The 17,985-nt window shown below is 41.1% G+C and overlaps 1 protein-coding gene across 11 annotated transcripts in view; it reads left to right on the top strand.

The window, feature by feature from the left end:
* LOC122557607 (liprin-alpha-1-like) overlaps window positions 1-17,985 on the top strand; it is a 237,289-nt gene that overhangs the window by 142,068 nt on the left and 77,236 nt on the right. For 9 of the 11 annotated variants that reach the window (XM_043705331.1, XM_043705332.1, XM_043705326.1 and 6 more), the window contains exons 12-15: window positions 270-340; window positions 4,699-4,849; window positions 12,953-13,176; window positions 14,566-14,803. In XM_043705331.1, the coding sequence (XP_043561266.1) occupies window positions 270-340; window positions 4,699-4,849; window positions 12,953-13,176; window positions 14,566-14,803 (684 nt within the window). The remainder of the gene's footprint in view (window positions 1-269; window positions 341-4,698; window positions 4,850-12,952; window positions 13,177-14,565; window positions 14,804-17,985) is intronic. The other 2 variants (XM_043705336.1, XM_043705327.1) reach the window with 1 other exon arrangement.

The following is a 17,985-nucleotide window of genomic DNA, read 5'->3' as shown; positions in this document are numbered from 1 at the left end:
ACTAAGGAATTCTATGGAACTGTGGACAATCTTTGCTGCTGTTTTGGTTCGCAAATAACAGGCCCATTTAGAACTTCAGAATTATACAGCAAAATTAAACTGTAATAACCACTAAGATTGTCTTTCAGGCACTTAATGTTGTCAGGTCAAGTTTTTGGTTGCATGTGTACAAACCTTAATTGATCTCAGTACATTCCACCACTTTTGTCTATATTTTAGAATTTATTAACACTGCATTTCTTTCATGGAACTATATTTGAATATTTCAGAATAAATTGTTAGCTGAGAATGATCAATGGCGAGTGAAAGCTGCTTCTTTTGGAGACGCTCTGCACCATAGGTATTATACAAAAATACTCTCTTCATCAGTTTGTACAAGATTGTTTTATTGTATCTTTGCTTCATTATTTCTACTGTAAGTTTTAAATTCATAGTTCAGCTCATGTTCTTTTTGATATAAGCAGTGAAAATATTTATTCAATATTTATCATAAAAAGTCATTGGTAGAAATATTTTTAAGAATCATAAATACTTTCCCTCCATCATAAAGTCAGAAGTGGGAATGCTCTGTTTTGATTGAACAATGTTCAGCTCATTTGCCATTCCTCAGATACTGAAGTAGTTTGTGTCCAAATGCAGTTCAATATTTAGGTTTGGACTGACAAGTGGAAAGCAATATTTGTGCCACTCGTGTCAGACAATGGCCATCTCTGACGAGAGAATCTAACCATCACTCCATGAAATTCAATGATATTACCATTGTTGAATCTGCCACTATCAACATTCTGGGGTTACTATTGATCAGAATACTGAACTGGAATGGACATAAAAATACAGTGGTTATGACATAAACATTGGAGGTGTTGTGGATAGTGAAGAAAGTATACAGTAAATGACAGGACTGTTCGGAGCATTGATATCCAGAGAGATTCTGAGGTGCAAGTACATAGCTGTCGGAAAGTGGCAACACCAGTGGTAAGGTGGTAAATAAGGCATGAGGTATACCTGCCATTATTGGTCAGGCATTGAGTATTAAAATTGGCAAGTCATGTTGCAGCTGTATAAGGCTTTAGTTAGAACACATTTGGAGTATCATGTGCAGCAAAAAAAAGTTGCTGTGATTACCACATTATAGGAAGAATGCAGAGGCATTGGAGAAGTTGCAAAAGACATTTACCAGGATGTTTCCTGTATTAGCTGTAAGGAGAGGTTGGAAAATCTTGGATTGTTTTCACTGAAGTCTCGGAGGCTGAGGAGTGATTTGATAGAGGTTTACAGAATTATGTGAGGTATGAATACATTGGGTAGTAGTAGAGTTGTTTTTTTGAGGGTGGGAATGTCAAATACTAATTGGCACAGGTTTAAAGTGAAAGGGGGAATGTTTTAAAGGAGATGTGTGAGGCACATTTTTTATGCAGTGTGTGGTAGGTCCCTGGAATTCTTTGCCTGGGCAGGTGCTAGAAGTAGATACAATGGCAACATTTAAGAGGCATTTCAACAGAGACATGAACAGGCAGGGAGGAGAAAGAATTGGGCCATGTGCAGATAGATGGGGTTACTTTAGAATGGCATCATGGTCGGCACAGACATGGTGGACCAAAGGACCTATTCCAAAGATGCACTGGTCTGTGTTCTGTGTAAAAGCACGTCAGTGAATAACTCACTTCGTGACTCCCCAAAGCTTGTCCGCCATCTACAAGGCACAAGTCAGGAGTGTGATGGAATACTCCCCACTTGTCTGGGTGGGTGCACCTCCAACAACATTCAAGAAGCTTGACATCATCCAGAACAAAGCAACCCACTTGATTGGCGCCACATCTACAAGTCACCACTCCCCACTCCTCCAACATTCAGTAGCAGCAGTGTGTACCATCTACAAGATGCACTGCAGAAATTCACCAAGACTGCTTAGCACCTTGCAAACTACGGCAACTGCGTGTAGAAGGACATGGGAACACCACCACCTGAAAATACCTTTCCAAGCTCCTCTTGAACCTGACTTTGGAATGAATCACTGTTCCTTCACTGTCATTGGGACAAAATCCTGCAAATACACTGTGATGTTTCAAGAATGCAGGTCACTACCAACCTTCTCGAGGGCAACTGGGGATGTGCAATAAATGCAGCCCAGCCAGTATGCCCACATCCCATGAATGAATCTAAAAATAAATAGAAAAGTTTGCTTTTATGAAGGCCATGACTGTTTCCTAATGTACAATTTTGGCCAATGCAAAATTGACTTTTGTTCAAGGAATATCAAATTCTAAATATTTTTGATTTAGTATCTTTGGCATGCTATTTATCACTGCATTAATTTCAAAATTCTTACCCTTATATCCTAGCCCCTCCATGCCTCACTGTGCCCTCCCGTTCAAACCTCTTTATTTCAGTGTTCCAAGACACTTGTTCTGCCATTACAGCTCTGGCCCCCTTTACATTTCTCATCTCCACCCCACGTACAGATGATAGGTCCTTCTGCAGTCCATGTCCAACTCAGTAGAATGCTGTTCTTGGCATGTCTGCTTTGCTACCTTCCATCACCACTCCAAACTCCTCATCCACCAACATTTTTGTGAAATGCTTTGGAGAGTGCATTTTCTTCTACTTTTAGCTTGCTTTTCCCAGGGCCATTACACTTATTCAGTTACTTTTATGCTTACTGTATGCATCAAACTTGAAAGTGAAAATGCTTGAAACATTTTCTTTGAGTATTCAAATCAGAATTATGGCAATAACCTAGAAGTTAAGAATTTTTGACAACCTAACCAATGACTCAGCATAAAACATTGAATAATCTGTTTGAATGCAATCTTGAATTTGCTCCATTGACTTTTAAATAAAATACTTTAAGATGCTTGATAAAGTTCCTATTTAAAATATGATGTACTTCTCAGTTAATGGCTAGAAAATTAACAAATTTATGTTCTCCACACTATTTTGAGACTTTAGAAATTATGTACACACTTTCAATTTTTCTCTAATATCTTTCAACAATTGTAAATGTTTCTAATGAGTAATTTGGAGAATAATTAGAATTAAGTTTTATTGTCATGTGTACTGAGATACAGGGCTACAGGAATACAATGAAAAGTTTATAGTATCACCATTCAGTTTCCCATTTTAGGTACAAGGTACCCAAGGTACAAAATTTTAGGTGGAGAAAGTGAGGTCTGCAGATGCTGGAGATCAGAGATGGAAATGTGTTGCTGGAAAAGCGCAGCAGGTCAGGCAGCATCTAGGGAACAGGAGAATCGACGTTTCGGGCATTAGCCCTGAAGAAGAGCTAATGCCCGAAACGTCGATTCTCCTGTTCCCTAGATGCTGCCTGACCTGCTGCGCTTTTCCAGCAACACATTTCCATTACAAAATTTTAGGTAAAAAGTAACAAAATAAGTTACAGTTCTTCTCAGTATAAAGTAGTAAGAAAGAAATAAAGTTATAAGTTCCAAATTACAGACCTTTAGCCATGGGCCTGTAGTTGCTCCACGCTGGGCTTTCCCCACAAGGGTTTGGTCTCTTCATCCCTGCGCTGCCATCTTGCTGCCAACTGCCATCCGGGCTCTCCAACCACCTAGCCACATGCCGCTAGACTCCTGCTCTGGTGCTGGTTCAGTCCCCCAGCTGCTTCCATGGTGCTGCTGACCGCCAGAGTGCTACACAGGCACATCAACCACCTCATGGCCGACTGCCAAAGTCCCCGCTGTAGGTCTCCAACCGCTGCCGTTATCACTGCTCTCTCCAGAAGGTAAGTAAAAATTTAAAACCTAAAAGAAAGTGACAAAAGAAAGCAAAGCAGTTGGAGTGGATGACTCAGGAACCCCTCGCTGCTGCCATCTTGATCCAAGAATAAAGTATGATCTCTTCAATTTGAGCTGCTTTCTAGCCTCTTGACGCCTTTCTCTCCGTGAGTTACCTCTTGACTGATGGAAAAGAAAACTAACAAATTTTACTGTTTACCTTTTGGGTGTGAATTGGGTCATTGAGGGGCAACCTTGCTCTGTAAGTGTGCGCTTGCTCTAAATTATAATGCAGCTGTAACTGCTATCTCAAATCCAAGTCCTGATGCCCAAGCCTGAGTCTGTCATGGTACTGGAGGGGGGGATATTTCACTCTACTTCACACTAGAATACGTTTGGATTTAAATGCTGATTTGCACTGCACAAGTTTTACATCAGTATTTGCATCTACATCTTTTTGAGCTTAAGTGTTCACATGCAAGAGTAGGGAAAGTTAGGATGAATGCAGTGCATTTCTTCAAGTATTTAACTCTTAAATTTTTTATGAAAAAAAAATTGCTGGTTGTGACTGGAGGTCATGCATCAGGAATGCATGGCAGGAATTTGGGTGTCAAAGTCAAACATTTTGCTGGGGGTTTACAACCTGAATTCAAGGTGTACAGATTCATAAAATCTATCATTTTAATCTGCTGACTACTTGCTTAGTAGAAACATAATCCAGAGTTTACCTCTGTCCCATGTGCAGTCTTCTGTTGATACTTGATGTAGCTGCATTGTAATTTTAACATGGCTTTAATGATGACCATATCAAACTGACCCTCCAGCAAGAACACTCAAATGTGGTTTGAAGAAGCAGTTTTACTGTAATGTTCTAACCCCATTATATGAGACTTCTTGCTGGGTGTAAATCGCTAAATTTTCCCAAAAACCTTTAACAAATATTGAATCTCTTTTGTTCTAGCAGGTCACATTTAGGTAGTCCCTCTGATTTTAGGTACCCAATAACATCTGCGTCAGAGGTAGACAAACACCCAGACCAATACAGCGGTGCATCAGTATTACGTAGAACTCAGAAGGGCCGCTTAGCAGCTTTAAGAGATGAACCTTCAAAGGTACAGTTTCCTCATTCATACTTGCAATTTTCCAGTTTTAACTGTTTCTTGTTATTGGACTTTCAGAAGCAATTTATCCAGTTGCTTTTTAAAGACAATGGATCCATCCAATAACTTTCAAAAGTTGACTGGGGAGGCTATTCGCAGTTAAAGGAATGGTTGGGAAGTTGGAGGCCTTTAAGAATGAGATGACAAGAGTTCAGAGACAGTATGTTCCAGTTAGTGTGAAGGATAAGACTGGTAGATATAGGAAATGCTGGATGTCCAGAGTAATTGAGATTCTGCTTAAGAAAAAGGCAGCATGTATCAGGTACAGACAGCTGGACTCAAGTGAATCCTTAGAGCATAAGGGCAGTAGCAGTATACTTAAGAGGGAAATCAGGAGGGTTAAAAGGGGACATGCGATAGCTGTGGCAAGTAGCGTTAAAGACAATACAAAGAGTTTCTATAAATACATTAAAGGCAAAAGAGTAACTAGGGACAAAATATAGTTCCTTAAAGATTAACCTGGCTGTCTGTGTATAGAACCACATGAGATTGGTGAGATACTAAACAAATATATTACTTCAGTATTTACTGTGAGAAGAACATGGAAGCTAGGGAACTTGGGGAAATTAGTAATGTCTTGAAAAGTGTTCATGTTACAGAAGAGGAGGTGCTGGAAGCCTTAAAACGCTTAAAGGTAAATAAATCTCGAGACCTGCTCAGATGTTTCCTCGAACATTTTGGGAAGCTGGGGAAAAGGTTGCTGGGCCCCTTGCTCCCTGATACTTGTATCATTGATGGCCATGGCAGAGGTGCCGGAAGGCTGGAGATTGGCTAATATGTTCCCATTATTTTAGAGAGTCCATAAGAAAAAGCCAAGAAACTATAGACCGGTGAGTTTTAGGCCAGTGGTGGGTAAGTTGTTAGAGAGGATTCTGAGGGACAGGATTTACATGTATTTGGAAAGGCAAGAACTGATTAGGGATAGTCAGCATGGCTTTGTGCATGGGAAATCATATCTCACTAACTTGATTGAGCCCTTTGAAGAGGTGACAATGAAGATTGATGAAGCCAGAGTGGTAGATGTCGCCTGCATAGACTTCAGCAAAGCATTTGACAAGGCTCCGCATGGTAGACTGGTTAGTAAGGGTTAGATCACATGGGATCCAGATCCAGTGGTGGCCAATTGGATACAAAATTGGCATGAAGGTAGAAGGCAGAGTCTGGTGTTGCAGGGTTGGTTTTTGGGCTGGAGACCTCTGGCCAGTGATGTACCACAAGGATCAGTGCTTGGTCCACTGGTTTTTGTCAGTTTATATAAATGATTTGGATGTGAATGTAAGAGGTTCAAAGTTTGTGAGAAGATTTGTAGCTCAGGTGCTCGTTGTGGTTCTGTTCGCCGAGCTGGGAATTTGTGTTGCAGATGTTTTGTTCCCTGTCTAGGTGATATCCTCAGTGCTTGGGAGTCTCCTGTGAAGCGCTTCTGTGATCTTTCCACCGGCATTTATAGTGGTTTGTCTCTGCCGCTTCCGGTTGTCAGTTCCAGCTGTCTGTTGCAGTGGTCGGTATATTGGGTCCAGGTCAATGTGCTTATTGATTGAATCTGTGGATGAGTGCCATGTCTCCCTGGCTGTTCTCTGTTTGGCAAGCAACATGAGTTCGACGGGGACAACACTACTATAAGCCAAACAGAGAACAGCCAGGGAATTCCTAGAGACATGGCACTCATCCACAGATTCAATCAATAAGCACATCGACCTGGACCCAATATGCCGACCACTGCAACAGACAGCTGGAACTGACAACCGGAAGCGGCAGATTCAAACCACTACAAATGCCGGAGGAAAGATCACAGAAGCACTTCACAGGAGGCTCCCAAGCACTGAGGATGTCACCTAGACAGGGGACGAAACGTCTGCAACACAAATTCCCAGCTCAGCGAACAGAACCACAACAATGTAAGAGGTATGGTCAGCAAATTTTCGGATAACCCCAAAATAGGTGATGCAGTGGACAGTGAAGAAAATTATCTAAGATTACAACGGGACCTTGGTTAGATGGGCCAAGGAGTGGCAGGTGGAGTTTAGAGCATAGAACAATACAGCGCAGAACAGGCCCTTCGGCCCTCAATGTTTGCGCCAACCTGTGAACTATTCTCAGCTCGTCACCTTATACTATCCCATCATCATCCATTAATTTAGATAAATGTGAAGTGTTGAATTTTGGAAAGGCAAATCAGGGCAGGACTTAGACACTTAATGGTAATGCCCTGGGAAGAGTTAATGAACAAAGAGACCTTGGAGAGCAGGTGTATAGTTCCTTGAAAGTGGATTCGCAGTGGGCAGCCTGGTGAGGAAGGTGTTTGTCACACTTGCCTTTATTGATTAGAACATTGAGTGTAGCAGTTGGGATGTCATGTCATATTGCGGCTGTACATAAATATTGTTGAGGCCACTTTTGGAATACTGTGGACAATTCTGGTCACCCTTCTGTAGGAGGGATATTGTTAAATGTGAGAGGGTGCAGAAAAGATTTGTAAGATGTTGCCAGAGTTGGAGGGTTTGAGCTGTGTAGAGAGATTGAATAGGCTGGGACTTTTTTTTTCCCTGGAGCATCAGAGACTGAGGGATGACCTTATAGAGGTTTATAAAATCATGAGGGGCATGGATAGGGTGAATAACCAAAGTCTTTTTCCTCGGGTGAAAGAGTTCAAAGGTGAGAGGAGAACGTTTTAAAAGGGACCTGGGGGGTAACAATTTCATAGGAGAAAGTGAGGACTGCAGATGCTGGAGATCAGAGCTGAAAAATGTGTTGCTGGAAAAGCACAGCAGGTCAGGCAGCATCCAAGGAACAGGAGAGTCGACATTCCCTCCTTCAGGAATACCGAAACGTCGATTCTCCTGCTCCTTGGATGCTGCCTGACCTGCTGCGCTTTTCCAGGTAACGATTTCATGCAGGGGATGATGTGTGTAGGGAATGAGCTACCAGAGGAAGTTGTGGGGGCAGCGGCTCGTAGAGTTACAACATTTAAAAGCATCTGGCCGGGTATGTGAATAGGAAGGGCTTAGAGGGGTATGGGTCAAATGCTGGTAAATGGGACAAGTTCAGATTGGGATGTCTGGCCAGCATGGATGGGTTGGACCCAAGACACTTTTTCCATGCTGTATGACTCTATAAATGAGAGTTGTTTTAAAACCTACTCGCCCAATGAAACTGGGCAGTTAAAAACCAATTTGTTTTATTCACACATGGGATGTGGACACCAGTGGTTGCCAGAATTTGTTGCCCTTGAAAAGAACTGTGATTTGATCGGTCATTTCAGTAGGCAATTAAGAGTCGACTACATTACTGTGGGTCTGGAGTCACATGTAGGTCAGACCAGATAAAAGCAGCAGTTTCCTCCCTTTAAAAAAAAGTTACAATTCCTTACCTGTTTGTAATTGCCTTTTAGGAATCATTTTATGTTTTAACTTGAGTTAATATACTTGCTTTTTGGGGCAGGTCTATTTTTCCAAATGCTACAATGAAAATGTCAACCTCCTGTGCTGTCATCTTTCCCACCCACATACTTGAGGTTTTCTTTTTATTGGTGTTGTTAAGAAATATTTGAATGAAAAGGAGGCAATGATCAAAATTAAAATGCAGAAACAGAACAGAACAAAAGTGAAGTTATAATAATTAGAACAAGGACAGGAATATGAGGAGGAAAATTATTACTCAGTATTTGCAAATCTGTTATTCAGCAACATTGGTGAAATATTTTCCTTTAAGCACTAACCTTTTCAAAATAAAAGACTTTGGTTTTTTTCAACATAGTGAAAGTCGATTTAGATGTAGTTTGGGAGCAGTTTGAGTGTTGACTGAAGTTACCTTGCTTTGTAATAGTTGCTGGGTGCTGTTTCATCTTTATAGCTTCTGCTTTGCTTTAAGATAACAATATTGGAGGCAGTAGTGCGAATAGAATGACATTTCATAGAATTGCATGTAATTGCTAATATTCTAGCATTCAAAGCTGGATCAAAAAGTAAGTTGTGAAGAGGATATAAGGAGGCTGCACAGGGAAATTGATTAAATTAAATGGCCAAAGGTTTGAATTTCATGTGGAGAAATGTGAAATTGTCAGTTTTCGTAGGAAGAATTAAGAAAAAATATATTGTTTAGTTGGTGAGAGATAATAGAGCTCTGAGTTGCAGAGGGATCTGGATGTCCTGTGCATGAATAGCAAAAGGTTAGTGTGCAAGTACAGCAAGTATTTAGAGAAGCTAAGGGTTGCGTATTGCATGAGAATTTAATACAATAGGTAGGTAGTTCTTTAATTACGCGTGGCATTAGTGAGACCATGGGATAGGTGGGGGGGGGGGGGGGGGGGGTGCTGGGTCAGAGTGGGATGCTGTTCAGAGGGTCCGTTCAGGCTTGCTGGGCCAAATGGCCTCTCTTCACACTGTAAGGATTCTGTGGTTCACACCTGGAATAATGACCGTGCAGTGTTGGTTTCCATAGTTAAGGAAGGATATAAATGTTCCAATTCATGTGTTCGTAAAGCATCTTTCATACCATGTTAGGTGTTTGTCACTTTTTAAATGGAATTATTTCATGAGAAAGGTATCTATCGACATAATATACAGTATTCTGGAATTCCTAACTGTATTAGTTACATTACTTCTGACATAGAGTTGGTGACTCATAAGTTTGAGTTGATCTTTTCAATCTTGTGATTGTATTTAAATGTAATCCTGCATAATATATTAAAAAACAGTCATTGTCCTTTGTGATTTGTTGCTCCATTAGTTCTAAATTCTTGGATCACTTGTTAGTAACACTAGCAAGTTGCAATCTGAACATCAGGTGCTTGAGAAACACTTGTGCTGTTATCTTTGCTGATCCTCTCTTGCCAAATAGACATTTGCATTTTCAGTGTAACTATTCCATTTTGTTCCTTGATCAATTCTTGGTCATTTATTTTATCAGGCAATATTGTCTCTGCTTGCTGTATAATGTTGCCCTCTCTCTTTCATTGCAATATGCAACTGATGTATGACATTTTGTTTCCTGCTACATTCTGGTGGATTTCTGCAGCATGTAAGTTTTTGTGACATGCATTTTGTGTAATAGTTTTCAATTCCAGATCTTTCTAAGTGCTAATTGTAATATTTTAAGTATTTTCTATTAAAAGTATTATGATTGTTCAATTCTTTCTTGTTGTGAATAGTAGACCTGTAAAAGCACGAGAAATAGGGGCAAGCCATTCAGTCCTTCAAGCCTGTTCTGTCTTTCAATATCTTCTGTCTCACCACTGGCTTCCCAAACCAATTCCAGATCCCAGAGTATGCTTGAGAAACTCAGGTCTGGCAGTGTTTTAAGGAAGGTTCATATTGAACTTAAAACATTTAACACATTTTGTCTCTTTCTCTCAGATGTTCATAAGTTCATTAGATGTAGGGGCAGAATTAGGCCATTTGGCCCATCGAGTCTGCTCTGCCATTCGACCATGGCTGATATGGTCCTCGCCCCCGTTTTTCCTGCCTTCTGCCCGTAACCCTTCATCCCATTATCAAATAAAAATCTGTCTGACTCCTCCTCAAATTTACCCACTATCCACCTCACTTTGGGGTGGTGAATTCCTCAGATGTTGCTCGGCTTGCTGTGCTTTTCCAGAAGTGTTTGTTTCTGATTTCCAGCATCCACAGTAATTAGCTTTATTGTAGATTCAGATCCCTTAGTGTTCAACAATCTATTGATCTCTTTCATGAGTATGCAATAACTGAACTACATCTTTTGAGGTAAACAATTTCATACACCCACAACCCTTTGAAAACATTTCTCATCTCCAGCCTAAATTGCTGATCTCCGACAGACACCATAAGATATAGAAGCAGCAATAGGCCATTCAGCCCATTGAGTCTGCTCTGGCATTCAATGCGATCATGGCTGATTTGAAAATCTTCAACTCCACCTTCCTACCTTTTTCCCCAAATCCTTGTGATCCAGCCTCCACAACCCTATCCCATTTAAATCTGTGTAAAAGTTGAGGTCAAGTTCTATAAGACTTTTCTTATCAGTTAAAAACATTGTAATTGTATTTTGCAACATCAAATATTTTTGCTAGATAAATTTTCCGACTGGCAAGTAAAACATATTTTAGAAGTTAAAATATAAAAGAAATATAGTAACTTTTTACTTAGCTTTGACTAGTTGCTAATCCTGTCCCTGTTATACCTGCCTTCACAAAGCTCCTGGATATCACCACACATCCAGCTCCTGAACTTTACTTTACTGTCACTGTCCAGCTCACAGCATCTACCATTCTCTGTCATTGTGACCTACCAGGGTTGCTGTTCTTTCACCAAAGCTTTTGCTCCCTGTTTTGCCCACTTGCTGCTTCCATCTCCTGAGCTCAGTGTGAGCAAGGGCTTTGGATGTGAGCGCCGAGAGGAACAGTTTGAAGCTGCAGGCAGCAAGTTGTAAAAAGGAGATACAAGTTCAGTAAGCGGGAGAATTGGAGCGAGGCTGCAAGCCACAAGGTTGGTAGCAAGAGAAATGGCCTGGGAATGGTAGAGCTGGTTCCAATATGATCCCGATCTGATGATGTGGCCCCACACTGAACCCATTGTCAAATGACTTTGACAGGATTCACGATGCTGAACAAGAATATGCACTCATTAAATGACTGATAGATGAACCAAGGTAAAATGAGGAATTGCTCTCCTTGAATCCCTTTCTATTAAAGTCTAACATAAACCACCCTAGTAAAGAGGTTATCTGCTCAAATACCAATCTAATGAGTTGAGTGGTCTCTTCTGTGAACTCTGGATGCTAGTTTTTAAACCCCTGTTCTAAGAATCAGCATTCATAGGAACAGGAGTAGGCCATTCATCCCATCAAGTTTGTTCCAACATTCATGACTGATCTGTGACCTAATTCCATATACTTGCCTCTGGTGTATATCCCTTAATATCTTTGCTTAACAAATGTTTATCTCTCTCAAATTTAGAATTAGCATCTGATCTAGTATCCACTGATGTTTGTGGAAGAGAGTTCCAAACATCTGCTATGCTTTGTGTGTAGAAGTGCTTCCTAACATTTAAGTCGCCATTGGACAAGCATATGGATGTACATGGAACAGTGTAGGTTAGATGGGCTTCAGATGGGTATGACAGGTCGGCACAACATCGAGGGCCGAAGGGCCTGTACTGCGCTTATGTTCTGTGAATGATCTGGCCCTAATTCTCAGACTATGTCCCCCTAGTGCTAGCGCACACTTTGCATCAATTTGCATCATATATATAGTGACAAAGGAAGGAAAAGCAAAGAAACAAGTCTTTATTCCATTTTCTTTTTACATATATTAATTTATTTTTTTTAAATGCTGAACTGAAATCAACTGTACGAGATTTTTGTTTTGAGTGGAATCGGTTTGAATGTTTGGTATTTTGACGCTCACTCAGACATTACATGACTGGATTCAAATTTAGGCCTGAGTCTTTGCAGGCTTAACCACGGGATGGAAAAAAAATCTCTTGATATTGCACTGTGCCAGTAACTGTTTCAGCAAGCACTACAAATCCAGCGTGGCAAGGAAGAAAGTGGAGAAATTATTTTATACAGTGAAAAAGGAAAACCATTTTGAGGAAAGGCTGAACAGAGTATTTTTCAAAATTAAGGAAAAATTAAAAATCCACCATTGGGAAGCAGAGGGATAAATACCTCAATGTAAAATAATTGTGAATAAAGAATTTATCGGGAGGAACGTGTATCTTGAACAAGTTTTATATAGTTGTAAATACTATTATATATCGAAAGTCCAATTGCTTTTAGTGTCAGTAATGTAATAATTTTACTCTGTGTTGGTCATTCTGTATGAATCTGCCAAATAGCTGTGAAAGCTGCAGGGCAGTTCAAATTTTCAAAATTGAGGTTCACGTTTTTATTTGGCATGGGTGCTAAGTGTTAAAGACCAAGGCAGGTGAATTGAGCTAAAATATAAATCAGCCATGATCAAATGGAGTGGTGGAACAGGATCAAGAGGTGGTGTGGATTGCTTCTGTTGTGGTTACATCGTATGTTTGCATATTTTGGTATCTTGTTTCTAAACCTTTTGCATTGTACCTTTTTGAGTAGGTTCAGACATTGAATGAGCAAGAATGGGAGCGTGCACAACAAGCTAGTGTCTTGGCAAATGTAGCCCAGGCCTTTGAGAGTGATGCTGAAGTATCCGATGCAGAAGATGATAGAGAGACAATATTCAGCTCTGTCGACCTGCTGTCACCAAGTGGTCAGGCAGATGCCCAGACTTTGGCTATGATGCTTCAAGAACAGTTGGATGCTATCAATAATGAAATAAGGTATGTCTTATTTGTTTGTAGTTAATGTTTTGTTAAAAAGATGACTTTGGTTAAATACAACAGTGTATATCAGAAGGTGCTTGAGGTAAAAGTCCTGGCATTCTTTCCCTAATGACAGTGTGGATCTACCTACATCACACTGCAGTAGTTGAAGAAGGCAGGTCACCACCACCACCTTGAGGGCAGCTCGGGTAGGCAATAAATGATGCCCGTGTCACACAAGTGAATAACAAAACACCGGCTGCATATGTTTGTGTTTGTGAATTGCCTTGCCAATGACATACTGTTCAATTGACTAAATATTTAAGGTATTGTACTTGAAATTTATTGCACTTGTAATTAAAGTCTCAGTAGAGATGTTCACACTACTTCATTTGGCGAGTCCAATTGATTGCTTGAAAAGTTAGTAATACTTTATTTTATCCTCTGCTTTGTTGAAAAGAGACACAAAGTTGAAGTTTTTCGTCTTTCTTTCATCAGGACTGAGGTGCAAGAATCCAAAATTTGAGAGGGAACACCCAGCAATAAATGCAACACATGCATAAACGTCTTTTGCCGATACAGCAGGCTCCTATCTGTAGACATATGTTGTGTTAGATGTCTCTCACTTCTACATTACAATGAACACGAGTGGTATTTTCCTTAACAGGAGCCTGTTTCTGATCCAAGAAGTTGTTCTGCATACCACACAAATGGTTAATGTGGTATGAGAGTTTCAGTGCCAGTGTGATGTCAGGTATGTAAGTTGTATGTCCCAATGACTGGAGAATTTTGTCAGACATCACAGCACTTCAGACTGCCAACACTGGACAGCGTGCTGATCACGCTCATTCAGTCTATGTTCTGATTTTGCAAACATGGTGTACAGCATTAAATCTAAATCTGTTGTTTACTAAATAATTCAAACCCTGGCAATAATGACACCGGAAACCAACTTGAGATCAATGGTCAAACTTAACAGTGCATTTCATTTTGTATGCCAGAAGTGTGAATAGGTTCACGCACAGGACCTTGTACTGTCAGCAAAAGAAGTTTGTGAATGTATTGCATCTTTTTCATTGAGAAAGGATAATGGAAACTTGATTTCTGCAAAATTTCCCTACGGCAGCACCATGACTAAGGAGGTTAATCAGCGAGTAAAAATTGACAGTTCACAGATGCTGCTGCATCTCCATGGCATTCTTGGTTCAACCAGTTAGTGCCCTCTTCTCATGCTGAATAAATTAGTATTCTCTTTATAAGTTTGGATTCTTGTGTCTCAGTCCTGATGATTACAAGGTGAAAAGTTTCAACTTTGTTCTTTTTCTCCTAAAGCAATATTTAAGTTCTGTATTCGCGACAAGCTATCTGGATGACAAAGGGATTTAATACCTGATCGATTGTTTACAGGCTGATCCAGGAAGAAAAGGAGTCAACACAGCAGAGGGCAGAAGAGATCGAAAGCCGGGTTGGAAGTGGTAGCCTGGATGGTCTGAATCTTTGCCGATACAGAGGGGGTACGCTTCCCGCCTCATTTACGGGTTCGTCCCTCGCTAGTTCCTCTCCACCTGGAAGTGGACACTCCACGCCAAGACGGACCCCTCGAAACCCTGCTCATGAGATTGACAGGCTTGGTGTCATGACCTTGGTTAGTTTCAAAGCTTGATATTCTGCAGAAGCAATGTTGTCTTTACGTGTGGCCCTTTGCTAAGTTGCAATTGCTCTGTGTTTGTCTATTGTTAATTAATATTGTAATCAGAATTTTAATTTTCAAAATTCTCCTTTAATGATTACATATTAAGGACATTTTTAAAATTTGATACTTCGTATTTGCTGTTCCTTCAGGCAGGTTTCTAAGCACATCATACAATTTCATGGAAGTAGCAAATTGAATGTAATTAATTTAGATTTAATGTTACCTCTTTGCCTCCCTGAGAGTTCTGGGACGATAGCAATGTTCACATTTTAGAATGTTGAACTAGATCACATGTGAAGTTCAGTGTTAGTTTCTGTAGGATTGCCTCTCATTCTTTGAAAGTGTAGAAAATACACTGACTTCAGTCTCTCCTCGTAAGACAGTCTCAACTCCCAGGCATCGGTCTGGTGAACATCCACTGCATTCTCTGAGTTTGAAAGCAACCTAAGGTTCAGTATTGGGCAAGAGAGAGAGAGATCAGTTTACTATAAATGTATTTTGAGTCTCCAAACTCTTGGTGATTAACTTCAATTTTTAGAGTTCTGATACAATGAAAATCTGTTACAAAACAATTGCTATTAAGCAAAATCACAGAATTCTAATGGTGCAGAAGGATGCCATTCAGCCCATTGTCTCTGCATCGGCTTTGAACATTCTAACGTAGAGCCATTTCCTGCTTTTCCTCCTGCACATCAAGACCATAGGAAATAAGAGCAGGAGTAGGCCATTCGGCGCCTCAGGCCAGATCCGCCATGCTATGGGAATGTGGCTGATTGGACATTCCTCACATCCATTTTCCTGCTTTGTCGTCTTAACCTTTGATTCCCTTCCTGATTAAGAATCTGTCTATCTTGGCCTTTAAATGTACTCAAGATTCAGTCCCCACAGCTCTCTGTGGCAAGGAGTTCCAAACTCTCTCAACCCTCCAAGAGAAGAAATTCCTCCTCATTCCAGACTTCAATTGGTGTCCCTTTATTTGATACTATGCTAGCCTCTGCCATAAGAGGAAACAAATCCTCTCAAGCGCCTTAAGAATCTTATGAGATATTTTTCTCATTCTTCTAAACTCCAGTGAGTAGTGTCTCAAGCTATTTAGCCTTTATTCATGTAGCAATCCCTCCATGCTGGGAATCAACCTAGTGAACCTTCTCTGAACTGTTTGAATGAAATTAGATTACATTACATTACAGTGTGGAAACAGGCCCTTCGGCCCAACAAGTCCACACCGACCCTCCAAAGCGCAACCCACCCATACCCCTACATTTACCCCTTACCTAACACTTGACCTAACAATTTAGCATGGCCAATTCACCTGACCTGCACATCTTTGGACTGTGAGAGGAACCGGAGCACCCGGGGGAAACCCACGCAGACACGGGGAGAACGTGCAAACTCCACACAGTCAGTCGCCTGAGGTGGGAATTGAACCCAGGTCTCTGGCGCTGTGAGGCAACAGTGCTAACCACTGTGCCGCCCAAATATTTTTCCTTAATTAAGTGGGCCATAACAGGTCACATTACTGCAGCTGTGGTCTCATCAGCACCTTGTGCAGTTGCAAGTAAAATGGTAAGGTCCTAGGGAGTGTTGCTGAACAAAGAGACCTTGGAGTGCAGGTTCGTAGCTCCTTGAAAGTGGAGTCGTAGGTAGATAGGATAGTGAAGAAGGTGTTTGGTATGCTTTCCTTTATTAGTCAGAGTATTGAATACAGGAGTTGGGAGGTCATGTTGTGGCTGTACAGGACATTGGTTAGGCCACTGTTGGAATATTGTGTGCAATTCTGGTCTCCTTCCTACCGGAAAGATGTTGTGAAACTTGAAAGGATTCAGAAAAGATTTACAAGGATGTTGCCAGGCTTGGAGGATTTGAGCCAAAGGGAGAGGTTGAACAGGCTGAGGCTGTTTTCCCTGGAGTGTCGGAGGTTGAGGGGTGACCGTATAGAGATTTATAAAACTTGAGGGCCATGGATAGGATAACTAGACAAAGTCATTTCCCTAGGGTGGGGGAGTCCAGAACTAGAGGGCATAGGTTTAGGGTGAGAAGAGAAAGATATAAAAGAGACCTAAGGGGCAACTTTTTCACGCAGAGGGTGGTACATGTATGGAAGTGGTGGAGGCTGGTACAGTTGCAACATTTAAAAGGCATCTGGATGGGTATATGAATAGGAAGGGTTTGGAGGGATATGGGCCCGGGTGCTGGCAGGTGGGACTAGATTGGGTTGGGATATGTGGTTGGCATGGACGGGCTGGACTGAAGGGTCTGTTTCTGTACTGTGCATCTCTATGACTCTAAGAAGACTTTCCTACTACATACTCTGGTATTTGAAATAAGGACCAACATCCATTAGCCTCCCCGATTACTGGCTGCACCTGTATGCTAGCTTTGTATGTTATCCACAAGTATCCCTGCATCCCTTTCTGCAATTTGTCTCCATTTGACTGAGTTTTCTTTTCTCCATTCCAAGATGAACAATTACCCACATTTTGCCTCATTTACTAACTTATTGCCCACTTGTTTAACCCATCAATATCTGTCTATAAAATATTTGTATTCCTCTCACAACTTACCTTTCCATCTATTTCTATATCATTTGCAAATTCAGCAGCAGTATATTCGCTACCTTCCTCCAAGTCATTAAGAACAAAGAAAATTTATGGCCCAGGAACAGGCCCTTCGGCCCTCCAAGCCTGAGCCAATCCAAATGTACTGTCTAAACCAGTCGCCCAATTCCTAAGCATTTGTATCCCTCTGCACCCCACCTACTCATGCGTCTGTCCAATCGCATCTTAAATGAATCTACCATGCCTGCCTCTACCACCTCTGCTGGCAACGCGTTCCAAACGCCCACCGCCCTCTGTGTGAAGTACTTGCCGCATGGATTCCCCCTTAAACTTTGAAAAGCGTGACCTCTTGTTATTGGATCCTTCACCCTGGGAAAAAAGCTTGTCTCTATCCACCCTGTCTATATCCTTCATGATTTTGTAGACCTCAATCAGGTCCCCCCTCAATCTCCTTTTTTCTAGTGAAAATAAACCTAACCTACTCGACCTCTCTGCATAGCTAGCACCTTCCATACCAGGTAACATCCTCGTAAACCTTCTCTGCACCCTCTCCAAAGCATCCACATCCTTTGGTAA

The sequence above is a fragment of the Chiloscyllium plagiosum genome, chromosome 16 (genome assembly GCF_004010195.1).
Source record: "Chiloscyllium plagiosum isolate BGI_BamShark_2017 chromosome 16, ASM401019v2, whole genome shotgun sequence".
Taxonomy (NCBI): Eukaryota; Metazoa; Chordata; class Chondrichthyes; order Orectolobiformes; family Hemiscylliidae; genus Chiloscyllium; species Chiloscyllium plagiosum.
Note: the sequence above shows the minus strand (reverse complement) of the source record. Positions and strands in the feature narration are given on the sequence as shown.